General features: G+C 38.3%; 1 protein-coding gene across 12 annotated transcripts in view; it reads right to left on the bottom strand.

The window, feature by feature from the left end:
* FBXW11 (F-box and WD repeat domain containing 11) overlaps window positions 1–20,718 on the bottom strand; it is a 124,853-nt gene that overhangs the window by 5,959 nt on the left and 98,176 nt on the right. For 9 of the 12 annotated variants that reach the window (XM_025434257.3, XM_025434246.3, XM_025434253.3 and 6 more), the window contains 7 exons: window positions 15,910–16,047; window positions 12,114–12,232; window positions 10,658–10,907; window positions 7,869–7,987; window positions 5,657–5,767; window positions 4,460–4,538; window positions 3,224–3,409 (listed from right to left, as the gene is read on the bottom strand). In XM_025434257.3, the coding sequence (XP_025290042.1) occupies window positions 3,248–3,409; window positions 4,460–4,538; window positions 5,657–5,767; window positions 7,869–7,987; window positions 10,658–10,907; window positions 12,114–12,232; window positions 15,910–16,047 (978 nt within the window). In that variant the 3' untranslated portion in view covers window positions 3,224–3,247. Of the gene's footprint in view, window positions 1–2,390; window positions 2,720–3,223; window positions 3,410–4,459; window positions 4,539–5,656; window positions 5,768–7,868; window positions 7,988–10,657; window positions 10,908–12,113; window positions 12,233–15,909; window positions 16,048–20,718 lie in introns of those variants that run through there. The other 3 variants (XM_035715155.2, XM_025434247.3, XM_035715153.2) reach the window with 1 other exon arrangement.

Here is a 20,718-nt window from a genome sequence, read left to right as displayed (position 1 = left end):
GGAAAAGGAATTTTTTTTTTCCTTCTAGTGCTGGAACAAACAGGTATTTTACAAAAACAAGACCAATGACATTCTCACCTCACACCATATACCAAATTAATTCTAACTGAATCAAAGACAGATATGTAAAAGCTAAGAACACAAAACTTTCTAAAATATGCTGGTCCAAACAGTAATCACTATCTACATGTAGCTATTTAAAGTATAATTAAATACAATGAAATATTCAATTAAATTCAATTACAATATAATTTAAAATTTAGTCCCTAAGGCACACGCCACATTTCAAGAGCTGAATAGCCACAAGTAGCTACTGACTACCATACTGGATGGTGCAGCTATAGAAAATGTACACTAATCTATAGAAAGGCAGGTCGGTGTTTGCTAAGGCTGGGATGGGGTCACACTTTGCCTACACAGGTGACAGAAGGGAACTTTTTGGGGTGACAGAAATGTTATTATCTTGATTGTGGAAGTAGTTTCAGAGATTGTCTACATTTGTAAAAACTCATCAAATGTTATGCTTTAAACGAGTACAATTTTTACAAAATCATACCTCAATAAAATTGATTTAAAAAACAAGAACAGGGGCAAGGCAGAGGGAGACATGTACATCTAGGTACTTGACTATGTAGGGAATATATCTAATACCTGACACTGCCAGTTTAGAGGACTTATTCCAATTTTTTACTGAGTATATTATCTTTAGGTTTGCTGAAAGTGACTGCAGAAATACACTACAGCTGTACAGACATTTATCTATTTAAGGGAAAACTCTAGTGTAGCCTAGGAGAAAAAAACACAAATATGTCATTTTGGCCCTGGGTGTCACTTGCCCAACAAACATCAATAAGCACTTACAATACACCCGAGCACTCTACTGAAGATTGGAGTTACATAATAAAAGGAGTACTACAGCCTTGTGAAGGAGACAGACATGCAAACTATTTCAGTATCAAATAATAAATCAGATCAAATAAAGGGGCAAAGGTGGGTAGGAGTGTCTAAAAGCCATAATAATGCACACAAGGGGAGGGAGATGATAGAGGTCTGAACTACTATGGTGTAATTAGAGAAATTAAACAGAATCTAGTCTGGTTGCAGCATTAGGCTTCTGGAAGAGAGTAATGGGAGAATGGGATGTAGTAGGGGGTGGGGAGTGAGGACAGAATTTAACAGCTAAATGCTAAAACTCCTGTCAGCTAATTGAAGTCGATGAACCTCAGTCCTGAAGACAACGGGAAGCCAATAAGGCAGAGGATGGCAGTGGCTGAGCTTAAGATGATCCTAGCTGAGAGCAGAATGGAAAGTGAATGAGGGAGAAGAAAGACCAGGAGGGAAACCAATTTTCATTTGGGTCCATTTCTCCTTCCCAGTATTTTCCTTAGGATTTTTGGGAAGGGAGGTTGAAGTGAGGAGGAACAATCATTCAAGAGATCCTTCCTTTCTTCCTCTGTAATTCCCTTATAATATCTATTTTAAGATTCTATTCAATAAATGTAGTAACTATGCCATAAGGGTTTTCAACCAATGAAGAATCTATCCAGAGAGAAAGTAGCAGGGCAGATGGCCACTATCATGAGAAATAGTATGAACAAACCTGGGGTGGGAAGAGCAGCTATGTATATGGCTTACAAGTCATTAACCATTCACCTCCCATACCCAGGTAGACACTGACAGCCCATCACAGCAATTATCCCTTTGGGGTCCACATAGGGTCCCAGAATCCTTCCAGCCAGGCACTACTGATCAAACCCAGCCAGCATGAAGAAAGTGTTTATTTGCCATTCCTGATGCAGACCCTTGGTTTATCACTAATAGATGGCATAGGGGCAAGACTAGAGGTCAGCAAACTTTTTCTCAAAGAGCTGTATAGTAAATATTTTAGCTGCTGCAAGCCATATTGTCTCCGTGGCATATATTCACCTCTGCCAATGAAGAATGAAAATGGCCAGAGGCAATATATAAACAAATGAACACAGCTATAATAATAAAACTTCATTATTTATGGACCCTAGAATTTAAATTTCACATAATTTTCATGTGTCATAAAATAGTATTCTTCTTTTAACTTTTTTCAATTATTTAAAAGTGTAAAAAAACTATTCTTAGCTTGCTGTGGTAGGGGAATAAAATCAGGCAGTGGAACAAATTTGGCCGCTGGCTGTAGTCTGCTGACCCTTGGGTAAAACAAACTTCCTGGACATCTGTGTTTTGGGTCTTAGAGTCTTAAGTAAGAAGTATTAGAAACAATGGTAATTGGGTGATCTACGAGCCCTATCTTTTCATCAAAAATAATTTCACAATTCTACACATAAACTTTCTTTACACTTTTAATATTTAATGAACAGAAAATGTATAATGATAAAGAGCCACTAAGTATTAAGTAATATTTTTAAATAAATATGACTTTTATTAATCAATCTTTACATACATATATATATACACAGTAATACATATAGGTACAAACATATTGATTCAATCTGCAAAGTTTAACATGCACAGGATTTATTGGCCCCCTTGCAAAAATTTTCAGAGTTGGAAATACTGCTCCAGATGAACAGGGCCATCAGTTCCCAGGACACAGCCAAGTAAAAGGCTTCTCATCCTCTAGGTTGGACACCCTTAGTAATCAAAATGCCATCATCAATGGTTACAATGGCTCTAAGTCTTCCTGTAACCAGAGCAAAGGACTTTGCTTCCAGGGTACCTGTTGTGTCTAATGGATGAAGAACCGGTTTTAGGGGCTTTCTCAACAAACACCTTTCTTTGATCCCTCTTCTAATGAACAGTGGTGGTGGGTAGATTAATAACAGGGGCAGAGGGGGAATTTTGAGTGTTTGGTTGATGGTGATTTTTTTTTTTTTTAAATAAAAGAACTGAAAAACAGAGAAAAAGAAGATTCTTACATCCCAAAACTGAATTTGAAGGACTTTATCTGTGTTAAATTGATAGGACCTGGGGAACCATTTAGGAAAACAGTTTTAAAAAACAGGAACTACATCAACTGCCGATGTGAAAACCCACAATATGTAGGATGCCAATTTCGATCTTATTTTAGTATGACCATAAAGATCTAGCCTGACACTGGAATTCTGCAACGCTGAGGCACCTAATAAACACTAACCACCTTGGTTCCTATCAACGGGAAACCCAAATCACAACACTGCCCCAAAGGGAAGGTGAATTCAATGAGCAAGGTTAAACATGGGGAGGTACTCACCTGAAACGGGTAAAGTGCAGACTGTTATCTGGAAATGTAAGTGTATGTTCTGGAGGGAGAACGGGTCTCGTTCTGGGCACTGGGAGGCACATTTAAGAAATCCCAAATCAAAATAGTGTCATCATGGGAGCTGCTGATGATCTGAAATTCATCAAACTGTAGCCGGAACACACGTCCAGAATGTTCCTGTGAAATTTAACAGCTTGATGAGTAAAATGAAACCTTTAGAATCCCTCGTATCTCATGATCAGTGATTTGGTGCAGGCTGAAAATGTAGCTACTTATCCAATGCTTCCTAAATAATATTCCAGAGCTTACTGAGCTTTGTCCTTTACCCTGGGAGCAAATACCTTGGCTTTTCCTTCTAAGCCTTTTTTTTTTAATTAATCTTTGTATCGGAGATCCTGGCTCATTAATATGTTGAAGAAAAAAACTATGCGATCACTTCGCCAAGGATCTTGGAAAGGTAAACAACCATATTAAATACCCATGCATGATACACTGTAAAAAGCAGAGCCAGAAGGATGTTTTTAACATTACCAAGAATATCTCAACCACAGCCAAAATCAAAATTAATGGTGAAACAGAAGCATTCTCATTAAAATAAAGAAAAGAAAAATAGTCCTAATCACAGTACTGCATGTTCTAATCAGTGCAAGAAGCAAAAAAATAGAAATAAAAGGTAAAGCTACTGAAAATAAGAACAAGTCTATCAATATTTTCAAACAACTGTCTCCTCATTAATGTAACAAAAGCAACCAGACTATTAGAAATAATGAGCCTGCCAAAGTTGCTAAAACAAGATTAACACATAAAAATAAGGTATTTTTATATGCCAAAGCAATAATCCATACAATATAGATTAAGGGGAAATTCCATCATAATACAAACATGTGCTATATTATAAAAATATAACGTAACCAGATACCCATATTAAGAAATCTCCCAAATCTACAGGAAATACTTTGTACTCTAGAGGAAACCAATCCACCTACAAATGAGGATGCCTGCTTTCACATATTAAGTTGTATTAATGCTCCTTGGGAAAGAGCTCCCTGTAATGTAAATGTCAGTTATTCTCTGCTTTTGGCTAAACAAAATGAACAAAACAGCGCATTTCTCTGAAGGCACACTGTGATGAGATACACAAGCTTTCTTGTGATACACCTAGGCAGGTCTATCTGCAGGTATCATCTTCCAGGGCAGGAACCACTCCCATTTCAACAGATTACATACCACCAATGTGCGCAAACACAAAGTGCTTGCTGGGGCTCGAGGGTCAAGAGCAGCTTGCAAGTCCCAAACTTTAATTTTCCTAGAAAATAAATGGAGATTGCGATTAGTAGAAAAGTTAACAACATTTCATATACCGTCAGGAACTTCCTTGATAGAAAAAAGTACATCTGAACTGCTATTAGAAAAGCTAATGGAGGGATCCCTGGGTGGCGCAGCGGTTTGGCGCCTGCCTTTGGCCCAGGGCGCGATCCTGAAGACCCGGGATCGAATCCCACATCGGGCTCCCGGTGCATGGAGCCTGCTTCTCCCTCTGCCTGTGTCTCTGCCTCTCTCTCTCTCTCTGTGACTATCATAAATAAATAAAAATTAAAAAAAAAAAAAGAAAAAAAAAAAGAAAAGCTAATGGAGACTGCTTATGTCGTAACAAGTCATTTAAACCATTTACACTTGATTTTGAAAAAAAAAATAAGGACCTACACATTCTCGGAATTATTGAAACTGTGAAGAAATATTTTTTAAGGGAGATGAGAAAACAACTTCAGGCTATCTAAATTCAGTTCCTGACCTGATAATCTATGTCACCAAATTCATTAATCAGAGGGCTTTCTGGAGCTGAGTAGGTGCTGCTGACAGAAGCTAGGACTCTCTGTGAAATTCCAAGGATACCTTTCTTCGAACTAAGCAAAGGAGTATAAACAGACCAACTAGTCCATTTGTGAAGTATACATAAAGTCACCTTGAAAGGTTTACAGTTGCCATTTGCTCATTTAAAAAGTCCTGAGGCTTTTTTAAAAAAGAGTGTTTAACCAAAGGGTAAAGGAAATGGACCACTGAACACACACACACACACACACACACACACGCACGCACACACAGCTAACTTAATTTAGGACTGAGGCAAAGAATGGAATTCCTGTACAACCTAAGCTACTTACAAAGTTTACAATAATGGTTACACTAATGGTTAAAAGTGTAAGCATAGGAGTTACAGAAGCTATCCTACTGTAAGACTTGGGGCAAGACCACTCATCCTTCTGGGCCTGAGCGGCTTCACCTGATCAAGTGGTATAATAACATCTGCCATCCATTACACAGATCTAGCACAGAATTGGCACATACATAGTTGCTTAATATACAGCGCTTGTTTTTCCTCTAGATACAGTGATAGTAGTGTATTTAAAAATTTGAAATACATACCCATCATAGGCCCCACTGACAATCCTCTTGTTATCAAACCGGATGCATCGGACCAATTCTTCATGTCCCTCTAGGACTCTTAAACAGGCACCACATTCAATATCCCATAGCCTTGAAAGTAAAACAGATCTCTGTGAAACAACTTCCCACACATGATTCACACTATCCTTGAGTTCTTCATGTCTGTCCCATTCATGATTTTCACTCTCCTGAACTTGTTTCTATCTTCACTCCCAGTCCACATTATACACGTAGAAAGATACATATGTATATTTAGATCATTTGTATATTTTAAAGCACTAATTTGGCGGACACAGGGCTAGCTGAGTCAGAAGAGCATGTGACTCTTGATCTCAGGGTCATGAGTTCGAGCCCCATGTTAGGTGTAGAGAATACTTAAATAAATAAAAACATTTTTTTTTTTTTAAAGAGACTAAATTGGGTAGAAGCCTTCTCATTATATTTCCTTTTATTCAGTTTTTTAATCACATGCATGTATTACTATTCTTTTAATTTTTATTCGGCATTCTTTTAATGTCTGAATTGATGAAACCACGTAGCTAAATGGTATAACAAGGACTTTCCTGGGGGAGACAGGGATTGCAGGCAGTAAAGAGAAAGAAAAGGCATGTGTGTGGGTTGAGGAGAGGATATAGTATGTACAGCCAGGGGTGTTAGGCTTCCAGGCCAGGCACTTCTGGCCTGGAATCCATGAGGCCTGCTAAAGTTAGAACCAGTACACGAGGGGCACCTGGGTGGCTCAGTGGTTGAGCATCTGCCTTTGGCTCAGGTCATGATCCTGGGGTCCTGCGATCAAGTCCCACATCGGGCTCCCCATGGGGAGCCACCTTCTCCCTCTGCCTATGTCTCTGCCTCTCTGTGTCCCTCATGAATAAATAAATAAAATCTTTAAAAAAAAAAGAACCAGTTCATGAGCATGGAGGTTTCCCTCTCCTGATGAGGCTTAGGGACACCCCCTCTTAGATGATACTGCATATTAGGGTTGTCCAGTTTATGAGGTCATAGTGGGAGCCTCTTATTAGGTATATGAAGCATCTCAGAAATATAAACCCACACAATATCCAGACTTTTTCTTGGTGTATGATTTATATGTGAAACTGAAATTTTCACATTTTTCTATCATTGGTTTTCCTACATTGTTTGCAAAAAGAAATCATAAGCACGTACAAAACAAAGTTAGCAAACTAATTCTGTAACAACCTTTTCTTAGCCTCTCTACAAGTAGCTCTTACCATCCGCCCCATGAATATTTTATGACAGCCACCCTCAGCAAATCTTCTCATCAGTGTCAGGGACACTGGCTTCTCTAATCTACTGTGAACAGTGTCATTTAGCACTACCACTGACTCCAAAGTGGTCCCCTCTATAAACTGTAAAGGAATACACATTATCACTTTGTAAAACCTCAGAGAGTCCAGTGAGAAAGTTAAGGACTGTCTACTGCTGAAATAGTTAAGTAATAGAAAGCATCAAGACTCAGGTTCTCATGGTACTTTCATAATACCTTAAAAACTTAAAACGATAAAACTCACAGCAGTTTCGGCTCTATCATTGTGGTTTCATTCCCTCCTTCCTTCTTTTTTTTTTAAACCAATCTTTATTTTGCCCAAACATTAAACAATTTGGTTAGAAAAAAAGCCAGGACAATGGAAAAATGACTAAGGATTAGTAAACAGATATTTAAGATAAATATTATAAAATAATATAACAAAGATTAAATATTTAAGATTTTTTTTAATATTTAAGATATTTAATAAAATGTTTAAGGTCTGTCATATTTACTAGAAAGCAAGGTCACTGAGTGTTGGGAGATAAAATACAGGCATAACAGGAGTGGATGATCCTGTAGCACAGTCTTGTACAAGACAAAGTACGCTCGTCCCATGTGCTAGTGAGGAAGAGAGGAGGTACAGGTAAGGGAAAGTGGTGAGTCAAGCCAGAGCATCCTTTGTTCTGAGGGGTTTGGGTATTAAGGGATCTTGGGTGGAGCAGACGTTATAAAACATGTGTCTTGGGGGAATCAGTTTATCTGCTTCAGTATGCAGAGCCAAACAGATTAATAAAAGTCATATACAGTTTTCTTACTTGAAGTATCCCTGAAGGTTCAAAGTCTTTCGAACATCAAGACTGGGAGGAGTCAAAAATATGGCAAAAATCGGCCTGCTCTGGCAGCACACCAACTTCTACCCACCTTATGGTATTATCTGATGATCCACTAACAACCAGCCGATCCCTGTACTGGAGACAGGCAATGCCTCGCTTGTGCCCATTCAGAGTACGAACAAATTCACAGGTACTTGTGCTCCAGACCTGTATAATAGATTATCAGTATTTTAAGAACAAATGCAGAAAAGTCCCCTCACAATTCACCTTTTTACAAAAATCAGAGCTTCTGAGAATGACCAAAATACTTGACTATGAAATATGATTTGGGGGCTGGGGGACAGATTGGCCAGCATACAGTTTTCTTGGCTGTGGAGGGATAAAACAGGAATGAAACACAGGGAAGCTGTGAAGTCTCCAAACCTTGAGATATTCACAAAGAGAACATCTCCTGGATGGTTCAGACATTCACTTGCCTAGAAGGAAGAGTGTGGGCCAGATTTTATGTTTTCATGCCAGCTGACATGTCAAATCCAATGTAACTGATGTGAAAAAGTTTCACCTTTCACATCCTCCTCTTTTCCAGCATAGTTGCTTGAACAGCTCCATTTGTTTTGACACATCACTCCTAATATTATGTATGTGGAATAAATAATCCCTCTTTTGTGAAACCATCTGCAAGACTTAGATGTTCACAGACACACTTAATATATTACAAGCCAAATAAGGAGATGCAAAGCAACCGAAGTGCCCTGAATTATTTTACCAGCTGCATTTGTAGTTGAATGGGATAACTAGATATCCACATGCAAGAGAATGAAGTCAGACCCCTAACTCACATGATACACAAAAATTTAATTCAGAATGGATCAAAGGCCTAAATGTGAGAGCTGAAACTATGAAACTCTCAGAAGAAAACCCAGGAGTAAATCTTTGTGATCTTGGATTAGACAATGGTTTCTTAGACATGACAACAAAAGCATAAGCAACAGAAGACAAAAACTGAGAAACCGGGCTCCATTAAAATTAAGTTGTCTGTGTTTCAAAGGACACCACCAAGAAAGTGAAAAGAGAACCCACAGGATGGAAGAAAATATTTGCAAATAATTTACCTGATAAGGGACTTGTAACCAGAGTATATAAAAAACTTTTACAACTACACAATTTTAAAAAGTAATAATAATCTAATTTTTTAAGTATGTGAAAGATTTAAAATACAGGTTTCTCCAAATAAGATATAAAAATGACCAATAAGCACTGAAAAGATGCTCACTACAATTAGTCACTAGGGAAATGGAAACCAAAACCAGTGATACCACTGCACAACTACTAGGATGGCTGTAATAAAAGAGACAGACAATAACAAGTGCTGGCAAGGATATGGAAAAATCCTCCAGGCTGATCTAATGCAACAGCTGTTTTGTAAAAAGGCCCAAACATTCCACGCAGTGATCTCATTCCAATTGGTGTGACTGAGCGGTGAGTGATTACATACAAACCCTACTTGTCCAGCTTACAGACCACTCATTTAAAGTTTGATGCTACCTTTGTGATTTGTGGGGCTAGAAACTAGACTCTAGAAAGCTAACTAGTACTGGCCATAAAAAGAAGGCTTTTTGAGCCAAATCTAAATGCTCACACATTGCTAGTGGGATTTTAAAATGATGTAGCCACTTTGGAAAATTTTGGCAGTTCCTCAAAATGTTAAACCCAGAGTTACCTCCCAAGAGAACTAAAAATTTATGTCTATGCAAAAGCTTGTACACAAATGCTTATGGCAGCACTATTTGATACAAATAGAAAGTGCAAACCACCAAAATGTCCATCAACTGACAAATGGACAAACAGAACGTGGTTAAATCCATGAAATTTTATTGTCATTAGAACGAATGACATACTGACACATGCCACAATATTCACGGATGAACCATGAAAACATGACACTAAACGCAAGAAGCCACACAGAAACATCACATATTATGATTATATTTGTATGAAATGTCCAGAAGAGGCATATCCATGGACAAAAAGTAGATTAGTGATTACCAGGCACCAGGAGAAGAGAATGGGGGTTGACTGTCAATGGGTTGGGGGTTTTTTTCAGAGGGCAATGAAAATGTTCTGAAATTAGATGGCTAACCCTGTGACTATACTAAAGGCCACTGGATTGCATGCTTTAAATGGTGAATCTTATGGTATGTGAATTATATCTCAATAAAGCTATTATAAAAATTGAAGAAAGCTAAAATTAAAGAAAGTTAATATGGACACTGGAATCGGTACATTTACCATATCCTCTGACAACTGTTTGCATCAGGCCTGCCACCCACCACACACTGAGCTTCTTGAAAGTAGGCGTGTGTCTTAATCAGTATTATATCTCCAGCATCCAGCCCAGGGTCTGTGGCATGGCAGGTTCTCAAAATTAAGTGAATAATGAATAAATCAAATTTCAGCACTGCCACTACCTAGCTGTGTGGCGTGCAGCCCAGTTCTTCACTCTCTGAGCATCCTCTGTAAAATGGAGGCAATACCCACCTCAACAGAGTGCTGGAAAAAAATGGAGTGACACAGTAATGGAAAGCTCCCAGTACACAGTGCACATTCCACAGGTTAGTTCTCTGCCCCTTAAAAACATGAGATCAACAGTGCCATTTCATGCAATAGAGGGCTGCTCTGAATCCTGGACCCATGACCATTTCCTCCTACCTTGCATATGATTCTGGAAGCATGAAGAATGGAACTGCTTCAAGGGCTCAAGCACAAGTGGAAGAGAATAAAGATCTTGCAAGTACCAGGTCGGAAAAGGCACCTCTGCTTTCTCTGTGTTCTAATAAGGTGAGGAGTAAGCAGAGTTATGACTGCAGACACACTTACTTTGATGGTTCTGTCACCAGAGGCAGACACAATGTATTTATCATCAAAGTCTACAACATTGACAGCAGCGCGGTGGCCAACCAGGACACGGCGTAAAGTGATATCGGTGGCAGAAGCCATGTCCCACACGGCAATGGAGCGGTCCTTCGAACAGGTTACCATCAGTCCATTGCTGAAGCGTAAGTGCAGTACAGCCTCGTTGTGGTGGATCAACGTGTTTAGAACTTCACCCGTGTTCACATCCCAGACTCTAGATGAGAACAAAAAAGCACAATGCATCATTGTTAAGACAACCAGGAAGAGAGTCTAGCTTCTGTGCCCCGAGCCCATTCTTAGTAGTAGGCTGGGGAGATGTAAGCTTTGCTTGTATTTGGTGAATGGGACCTGATACCTAAGATCATGGCTAAAAGGAGCCCTCAGAAGCAATTATTCTATTTGCTAAGAAGTACTGAGAGGGTTTCAAAAAAGGAAGGCCAATCCTAGCTCTGCTCAGGTTTAGATTTAGCACCAGGTATTCAAGGACAGTGCTTGTTTGCAGGTTTGTGTTGACAACAAAATGATTCTCCCAGTAGATGGGCTCTGCAGTGAGTTTGCAGTGACAGGGAGGAGGCTTGGTAGCTGGGGAATTGAGGACAGTTTCCTTTTTTTTTTTTTTTAAATATATTTATTTATTTATTTATGATAGTCACACAGAGAGAGAGAGGCAGAGACACAGGCAGAGGGAGAAGCAGGCTCCATGCACCGGGAGCCCGATGTGGGATTCCATCCCGGGTCTCCAGGATCGCGCCCTGGGCCAAAGGCAGGCGCCAAGCCACTGCGTCACCCAGGGATCCCTTGAGGACAGTTTCCAATCTTAAGATTCCTCTGGACCTTTGACAGGCCTCGGAGTCTCTTATTTATCCACTGCAAACTAGAGACTGTAGTCATCACATCTTGTCAATTTCACTCATCTATGTGCCCAAATGCTTTATGGACAAAGTTAGTATCCCAACTGCTTCCATCCATGAGATACAGGATTCTTAGGGGCAGCCCTTTCATGCTGTAGCTTCTCTGTTAATGCAATCTCCTAAGAATTGCTCTTCACAAAGAGCAAAGGAGGAAAGACACAGGCTTGTATGGCAAAAGTAATGGCCTAGAAGCACAGAGAAAGGACACTATGACTTTTCTAAATGTCTGAAGCATGGTATCCCAGGAGAAAGCTAGCTTAACACTAGGTAATGTGTTTTTGCAGGAAAGTACACTGCCATCTCTGTAACATACAGCAATGGGAATAGGACCTACTTAACAAAAGCTTTCCACCCTACTTTGTTCAAATAAAACTACACCCAAAGTGGTTTACAAATACAGTATACAAAAACATATACAAAGTATGTATGTGTTCATTCCTGAAAAGGGTGCAATCTCAGTCTTCTCATGAAAGACTGTAAATTCAGACTAGTAAAGCAAAATCACTCACCTCACTGTAGAGTCTGAAGAACCAGTCACAATGACACGTTCATCATACTGGAGACAAAGGACAGAGCCAGTGTGTCCTGTTAACACTTTCAAACATTCCAAACTGGTTTTATCCCAAATCTATTGAGACAAGATCAACCACAAATAGTGATTTAGTATATCACATTCTGATAAATATGTTTGTCTCACCTTATTTTCTGAACCATAAATAAAACAGACCTCTGTTATAATAAATAAGAGTGGTTAAACTTCAAACAGGTGGAAAATGACAAAAAAGGGAAGAGGCAATATTGAATAGCTTTCAAAACAGATGTACTATTTTGCATACTTTGTCCCTCTAACGATTGTACTCATTATTTTTAACAGCTTTGTAACGGGAATTTTCAAATAAACTCTGAAAAGAGTTGGCTCACTCTCTGGAAAACAATGTGACAATATCTAGTAAGAACCTTAAAAATGCATACCACAATCCATTATGTTTATTTACAAAAATTTTAAAATAAAAAATGTTCAACATTTCAGACAAATTTCAAAGTAAACTCTGAAAAGTTTTTAATGAGAGAATATAATGCTTTATTACAGTAATGGTTTTTAAAACCAGAATAAAAAACCATCTATATAATGACATAACATGTATATTTAAAAAAAGAAAAACAGGAAAGGAAAGAAAATGTTAGTAATAGTTGGTTTTGTTCTCTGAGTGCTCTTTTTCTCCCTTCTTTTGATCTTTCCTAGATTTTCCAGGTTTTCAATACTGTCCTCATATAATGGGGGAGGGTAAATCATTTCTTTTTGAAGATTAGATTGTTAAAGATAGATTGTGTGGACCTGTTTCTTCCATTGTAAAATATTATCATGATTTACAGCGTCCCTCAAGTTTACTGCAAGTACCCAAGATATAACAAGTATTGTAGACATTTAACTATCTTTCTACAACAACAAGGCTTGCTTCTAACTTCTGACCTTAATTAGCACCACAGTTATTTTTAAAGAGTGATTAGTGGGTCGCCTGGGTGGTTCAGTCGGTTGAGCATCCAACTCTTGGTATCAGCTCAGGCCTTGATCTCAGGGTCGTGGATCTGAGCCCTGCATGGGGCTCCACACGCAGCTGAAAGAGTGATTAGTGATCCAGGACTGGTATAGAAAGAAGTACAGAAGGTTTCCAAACATGGGTCCAGATGACCTCTCTATAGCACACTTCTACTCTACTCTTTAAGTCTTATAAATCAAATGTATGCATATTTTAAATTAAACATGGTATATACCTCTATTAATAGAATTTTTTAGAAACATATCCAATATAAATGAAATGTAAGCCTCTGGCCAGTCTATACTTTGACAAGGTCCTTATAAACCATTTTTACCTATTCCTTAAAGGATAATTGCCAAAATTATAGTTAATTAAATTAATTAACCTGCCACAAGTTATCGGGGCTATCAATAAGTAATACATAAAAACAAGAGTTGTGTGGTCAAATGTTTTGGAAGTTGGGAAACACTGGGTGTCTCAGAGCCTTTACATGCTACTCTATCCTGTGAATTTCTAAGAAAGAGGTAGAGCATGCAGTCAACTTGAGGAAAGATAAACAGAAATTATCCAGAAAGAGGGGGAAAAAAGGTTGAGAAAATGTAAGACAGTAGCAAAAGATCTAATATTTATGTAATTAGTCTCAGAAGGAGACAGCAAGAAAATGGTACAGAAAAAATATCTGAAAAACTAATGGCCAAAGACTTTTGAAACTGGTGAATGAGGGGTACCCAGATTGTTCAGTCAGTTGGGCATCTGCCTTTGGCTTGGGTTATGATTTCAGGGTCCTGGGATAGAGCCCTATGTCAGGCCCTCTGCTCAGCAGGAGCCTGCTTCTCCCTCTCCCTCTGCCTACCACTCTACCTGCTTGTGCTCTCTCTCTCTCTGTCAAAATAAATAAAATTTTTTTTCTTAAGATTTTATTTATTTATTCATGAGAGACACAGAGAGAGGCAGAGACACAGGCAGAGGGAGAAGCAGGCTCCATGTAGGAAGCCCGATGTGGGACTCAATCCCAGGACTGCAGGATCACAACCTGAGCAGAAGGCAGATGCTCAACTGCTGAGCCACCCAGGTGTCCCTAAATAAATAAAATAAGAGAAAAGAAAAGAAAAGAAATTAATTTGGTAAATGAAAGACATGAATTTACAGATTCAAAAAGCTCCATGAAAGACTTCCTAGATATGACATCAAAAGCATAATCCATAAAGGAAAAAATGGTATACAACACTTTGTCAAAATCAAAATCTTCTGTTCTGTGAAAGATATCCTTGAGAAAATGAAAAGACAAGACTGGAAGAAAGTATTTGCAAAACATATGTTAAAAAAAAAACTATCAAGAATATGTAAAGAACTCTCAAAGTTCAATAAAATGAAAACAACCCATTTCAAAAATAGATAAAAGATTTGAATAGATACTTCACCACAAATACACAGATGTGACAAATAAGCACGTGAAAAGATGCATGTACTCCATCAATGGGGAAATGTAAATTAAATCCAAAATGAGGTATATCATGTCTACATACCTATTAAAATGACAAATCCCGGGGAAAAAAATATTGAGAATACCAATCGCTACCAAGGTTGCATAAAAAAGGGAACTCTAATATACCACTGACAGGAACATAAAATGATACAGCCACTTTGAAAACCAGATTGGCCATTTCTTAGCAGGAAATACATACACTTACCATGACAATACCACTTCATTTTTACTCAGGTGAACCGAAAACCTACATTGTCACAAAAACTTGCATACATGTTTATAGTGGTTTTATTCATAATTGTAAAAACTGGAAACATGAATGCCCTTCTACAGGTGGATAGAAAAACACACTGAGGTACACGCATAGAGTGGACTATCACATGGCGACAAAAAGGACTTAACTATTGCTAAATGATGAATCTCGAATGCACCATGCTAAGTATAAGAAGCCAGACTCAAAGGGCTACCTACTATGTGAGTCCATTTATAGGATATTCGCTAAAAGACAAAGTTATAGGGACAGAAAATAAAGATTTACAAAAAGGTCAGTGCCTAGGGGAAAGAATTAAACACAAAGGGGCCAAATAAGGGAACTTTTGGGGATAACAGAACTGTTTTATGTCTTGATTTTTGTTATGGTTACACAGTTCTTTGTGCTTGTCAAAACTCATACAACTTTACATCAAAAAGAGTGAATTTTCCTGTATGCAAATTATAACTTAAAAAAAAAACAGTAAAAAAAAAAGCCCAATATGTTTTCTTAAATATGAGAAAATAAGCTACAAACAGTGTAAAACAAAATCTGTCAGATCAGCTGCCAAACATTAAACACAGAGAAATGATCCAGTTTATCTACTATTGAAAAGTGATTTAAAACATATAAATATAAATTGCTCTATCATTCTTCTGTGTTATCACAAAAACCTTTGTCAGCCTTTGTCAGCACCCATAAAAGACTTTGATTTATAAGTTAGCAACACTTCTATCAGCTAGCAAAAGTCAGCAAGAGTCCTGTGATACTGAGATATTTTCAGTGTGCACCTAAACACAGAATATAGAATGTGAATGTGCTTTAGAGAAGGATAAGAAGTGAGACAATCCAGGGGTCTAGTATTAGTAGAGGGAAATACTCTGGCTCTAGTTCTTTAGAACCACATTGAGAGCTGCCAAGATGGAGTAGAACAGTTAAAAACAATCTGGAATAAACAAAGATTTAGTGATCTAGTATCTAAGATATAACCAGAATTCTAAAAATAATACATACAAAACACAGTCATTCACCTTAATAGAATTATCTCGTAGGCCACTGATAATTTTTTCATCATCATACTGTAAACAGTAGACACCTTTACTATTTTCAGAGCGGCATTGAATCCTCTGCAAGTTGTGTCGTCCACACCGCCAGTTAGATTCTATAGTCTAGAGGGAAAAGGAGGAAACAGATGAGTTTTTGTGAATCAACTATTCTATTAGGCTACAGACTTTAGTGCTGCTTCCAGGAACAGCATACCAGATACCCCATCTTGGTCCGCACAACTGTCTGTGGATAGGAATCATGCTCTTTTCCAAGTAAGACATTAGCCTAACAGTGTTTTTTTTCTCAAACACTCCCTGACGGTCTGGCAACCATCAAATGATTTCCAATGAGTTTGAGTTGGGTTTGAAAAAAAATAGCCTAGACAGAACTCAATATGTTTAAAGAATGCCATTTGTACCCAAAACATACAAATAAACAGTAACTCACTGGGTCACTTAATGCCAATTACAGTATCTGGCAGAAGACCACCACCAACATGAAGCATATACTGACAATCTATGTAATCATTGTGAAAAGATATTGAACAACTATTACATGCCAACCACTACAGAAAGAATTTTATTTGGTATTCACTTTTAATCTTCTACTAGATTTAAAGGTCCTTTAGAATTGCACATTTCCACCCTGGATTCTCATTCTTTCATAACTCATACAACATTTACCAAGATGTTACCTTATTCCACATACTGACTGTGCTAGGCACTGGGGACATAAAGAACAGGAAGCATACTGCTTTCAATGAACCTACCACTCAAGGCACACAGGTATCTGGAATTGGATATACTCTAAACATGTTTGTTTGGCTAAACGATCTACATGTTAACCCTGAAACGAAATTCTCATTATTTCATCCTTTTGCAAACCTGGAAAGAGTTTCATTTCCTGAGGCCACAAAACTAGTAATCGGACTAGCTGGAAATTATACTCAGCTCTCCTTGACACTAGTCCATGTTTTCCACTAAAATATGCAGCGTCTATAAAGAAGTATAGCCCTAGCTATTGAGGCAGTGAACACAGAGCATAAGATCAGTAACAATTCCAGATAAAATATGAGTGCCAAATGAGTGATTAAAACTGTCAGTGCTGTAGGACACTTACATGAGATAAACAGTACTACAGCTTCACACCAGTGCGCAAAGTTTAATGAGAAAATGGGTCATGCCCAGAGCACTACAAGACCTAACCTTTGGGAGTAGGTATGGGGCATTTTCAGGATCAAAGGGCACAATGTTTCTACTAAGAACAACCAAAGTGTAAACTCCAAATCCTGGAAATTAGGGGGCAACCAGGACTAAAATAATTGGTTACATGTGAGTCTGCGATATAGTTTGAAAGGTTATCTGAGTAGCTAAAAGTTTAATTAGTTGCTTTGCTAAAGAAAGGTGACAAATCTCATCTTCATTCATGATAAAGCACTTAATTACTGGCTCTGTTGAAATCTAACAAACTGTATTTCCTCTTATGCTGAAGGCAGCATGCTTCTGCACACTCTAAAATGTTAAAATCTACTGAATGTTATGTGCCAGGTACTATGCTTTTATAACACTATGCTATGTGTTTTAAATATTTTATAGCTAATTTAATCATCACAATTCTGAAGCTGAAATTATTGTCCTCATTTTACAGAAAAAGAAATGAAAGGCTAGAGACAGTGATATACATATACCCAAAAAGGGAAATGTTTCATCATTTGTGGCCTTTGTACTTAGTACAGGAGCCTGGAAATCTAATCCCTGCCCTCAGAGCTCCTATGTACAGCCTTGAGAAAAGGCAGCATCACATATTCCCAACACCCATGGGATGAAGGCGGCGGTGCCATGGAGACGCCAGGAGAGAGGGAACACTCATCTGCCCATCTGCCACCAAGTCAGAGCTTCTTAGGCAGCATCATCATCTCTAGTAAGTTTGTAAAATGTCAGAAATAAAAAGCACATTCCAAAACCAAAAAAAGATAATAACTTACCTCACCTCTGCTACCACTACCAACATAGATAACAGATCTGTCTGTATAAAGCAACTTTTTGAAAAGGGGTCCAAAAAAAAAGACTTACTTAAACTCAACTCAATCCTTAAAATCATTTAGAGAACTAACATATTTTTAGATAGTGCCTGAGCCACCTCAGCACGCTAAGTATACCAAGAAAACGCTGACTTAGGAGACAGATGTACTGGTAACGAGTCTTATTAATGGCCAGTGACTCCTGGCAGTGGTTACCGATGTTCAGGCCACAACCTACCAGGGCCCGGAGTTAATACAAAAGGCATGACTCCATATAAACCCAAAGTATTAAAAAGCTGACTATGTAACATATCTTACAAATATATCTGGTGTTAAAGAATTCATATAGGTACTTTAGTTATAAAACAAACAATGGCTTTAAAAATATTAGTGAATCAGTTAAGTAGCTGTTACTTGTATGTCTCAATGCAAAGGAAAAGTACATTCACTGTCAAATGGGAAACTGAAAAAAAGTAATTTAATGTAAAAAGAGGAGGTAGAGGAATCCCCATACTGAAAATAATTTCCTACTTGTTCTATCTCTACTAGAAAATGTTTTCTAGAACTGGGTGCCTTGATTACAGTCTTTTACTGGACCTAAAAACCTAAAGATACAGCAGAGAGGACTAAAGAGGAGCTGGGGTGAGGCAGTAGTCAGCCTGGGGTGCACTCATCCCCAGAAATGTTTGAACAGAGAACACCACCTGTGAAAGGCTGAGCCATACCCTCCATCTCAGGCCCTCAAACAAGAAGCAGAGGCCAGGACCTCTCAAAAGCTCTGCTAGATAACAGGCTCTTGTTTGAAGTTGAATTGAAGTTAAGAAATGGGAAATGGCTTAGCTTCTCAACATTCAGAAAAGAGATTAATTTTCTAAAACACATTTCTGGATTTTAAAAGAAAAGGAATGCCAGATAATCCTGGATTATCTGGATCATTTTAGGAAGCTCCTACTTAGGGCTATGTTAAAAAAACTATTAGGTTCCTGAATCCCCAAACAAGTGTAGTTTGTTTCAAAATGCCAGGGAAGGGACACTAAACCAGTTCAGTGAGCTGATAATTTTGCTGCACACCAGTCTCATGTAATTCCTAGGACTTTACTCTTCTCAATTCCCCAGGCCACCCACATAAGCAAGCAGCACTTCCTGCTGACTATGCTTGCCCAAAATACTACCTACCACCATATTTGACAACCTCAACTCTTACTAGACTGCTTATAAGCCAGGTCCTTATAAAAAAATTTTTTTAATTAAATAAATAACTAAAGAATAAAAACCTAGACCATTAAAGATGGAAGGCAGCCCACTGTGGTATATAGAAAATACCAAGGCCAGTTAGCAGCTTTGGCAAATGAGCTGCGACTGTCTGAGCTGCAGTTTCCTCCTCTGTAAAAATGGGGAAAATATAGTATCTACTTCCTCAAAACTGTTGTGGGGATCAAATTAAATTATGTAGGTAAAGTGCTCGTCACAGTGCCTCAAATGAGTGATATTCTTCCTTGTTTGTGGAGAACACAGACCCAAAGGAGTAGGTTGTGACCAAAAAAAAATCATCTCACCAAAATGTCAAGAATGGCTGTCTCAATCTAGACTGATACTTAATGCTGCTGGCCCTGAACCCTCCCTAACCATTCCTAGGAAGAGACTCAACTTTCCAATGCAATTCAACTATGAACTCCAGCAGTAGGGATACAGGGCATTCACAGGTGCACCTCTTTATTTATGCAGATACCTGCCATTTCACTTACACATCATGTGGTATGGCTACCGTAGAGGAATATTTCGTGTTTTTGAGAACTTGTAAAATCCCCTTACCCTGAGCAAATTTTCAAAATACTGGGAAAGTAGCCATGATATACAGAGTATACAGCGGCATTTAAATTGGCAATAGAGTGAAAACAGATGTCTGAGTATGGAGGAATAACATTATTTTTAGAAGCCTAAACACAACTGGGTGGGTGGGCAAGTTTCAGCATTTTCTGGTCAGGACAATATTAATATCAAGTTTGCAAACCACAAAAAAGCTCCCCACTTTCCCTGAATAAAATGTGGTTTATTCAAAGGTGTGATACAATACACCATCATCTTACCAGTGGTTCCAAGGAAAGTGCTTCAAACGATTTAATCCAGTGAACACAAAGAAGGAAAAGACATATTCCATGAAAGAGTTTGACACTACTCTGAGATGGCAACAGAGAAAACTCCCAAGTTCAAGACATAGAATTCTAATCGACTGGAGTTGATTATAACAACTTCCATCTCTCTGCTGAGACAGGGGAATGGTAGAATGAAAAGAGCAGAAGCATTGGACTAAGAATCTCAGTTTTGATATTTTGAGGGTTAAATTAAATCACTGTGGCAAAGTACCTAATAGTAAGCTCACCAATAAGAAGAAGAACTTAGACTCTAGATAATAGAGGAAATATGGCTGCTGCTTTTAGGAATGTGCCTCAGGTTTTCCAGGAATTCCTTTACAACTCAGAGGTACTCTAAACCCTCTCTTCTCTCTGTGTGGCAAGAACACCCATGAGAGATGAACCTTTGTAGAAAGCTAAGAATTCTTATTTATTCTCCCCAGACATTAGTTCTCACATCTTCCTTTCCTGAATAACAGGGATTGGCCACACTAACCTCAAAAAAAGTAGATTCCCTACTTTTTTCTTAAAATTGGTCAATTTCTGACAAGTCAAAGTGGAAGGGCAAGGTCATCTGCCCATCAGAGTCAATCTGGGAATGGACAGATGGCAGGCGCTAATACATGAGATAGAGCCATCAA

The sequence above is a fragment of the Canis lupus genome, chromosome 4 (genome assembly GCF_003254725.2).
Source record: "Canis lupus dingo isolate Sandy chromosome 4, ASM325472v2, whole genome shotgun sequence".
Lineage (NCBI taxonomy): Eukaryota > Metazoa > Chordata > Mammalia > Carnivora > Canidae > Canis > Canis lupus.
This window is presented reverse-complemented; position numbering and strand designations above follow the sequence as displayed.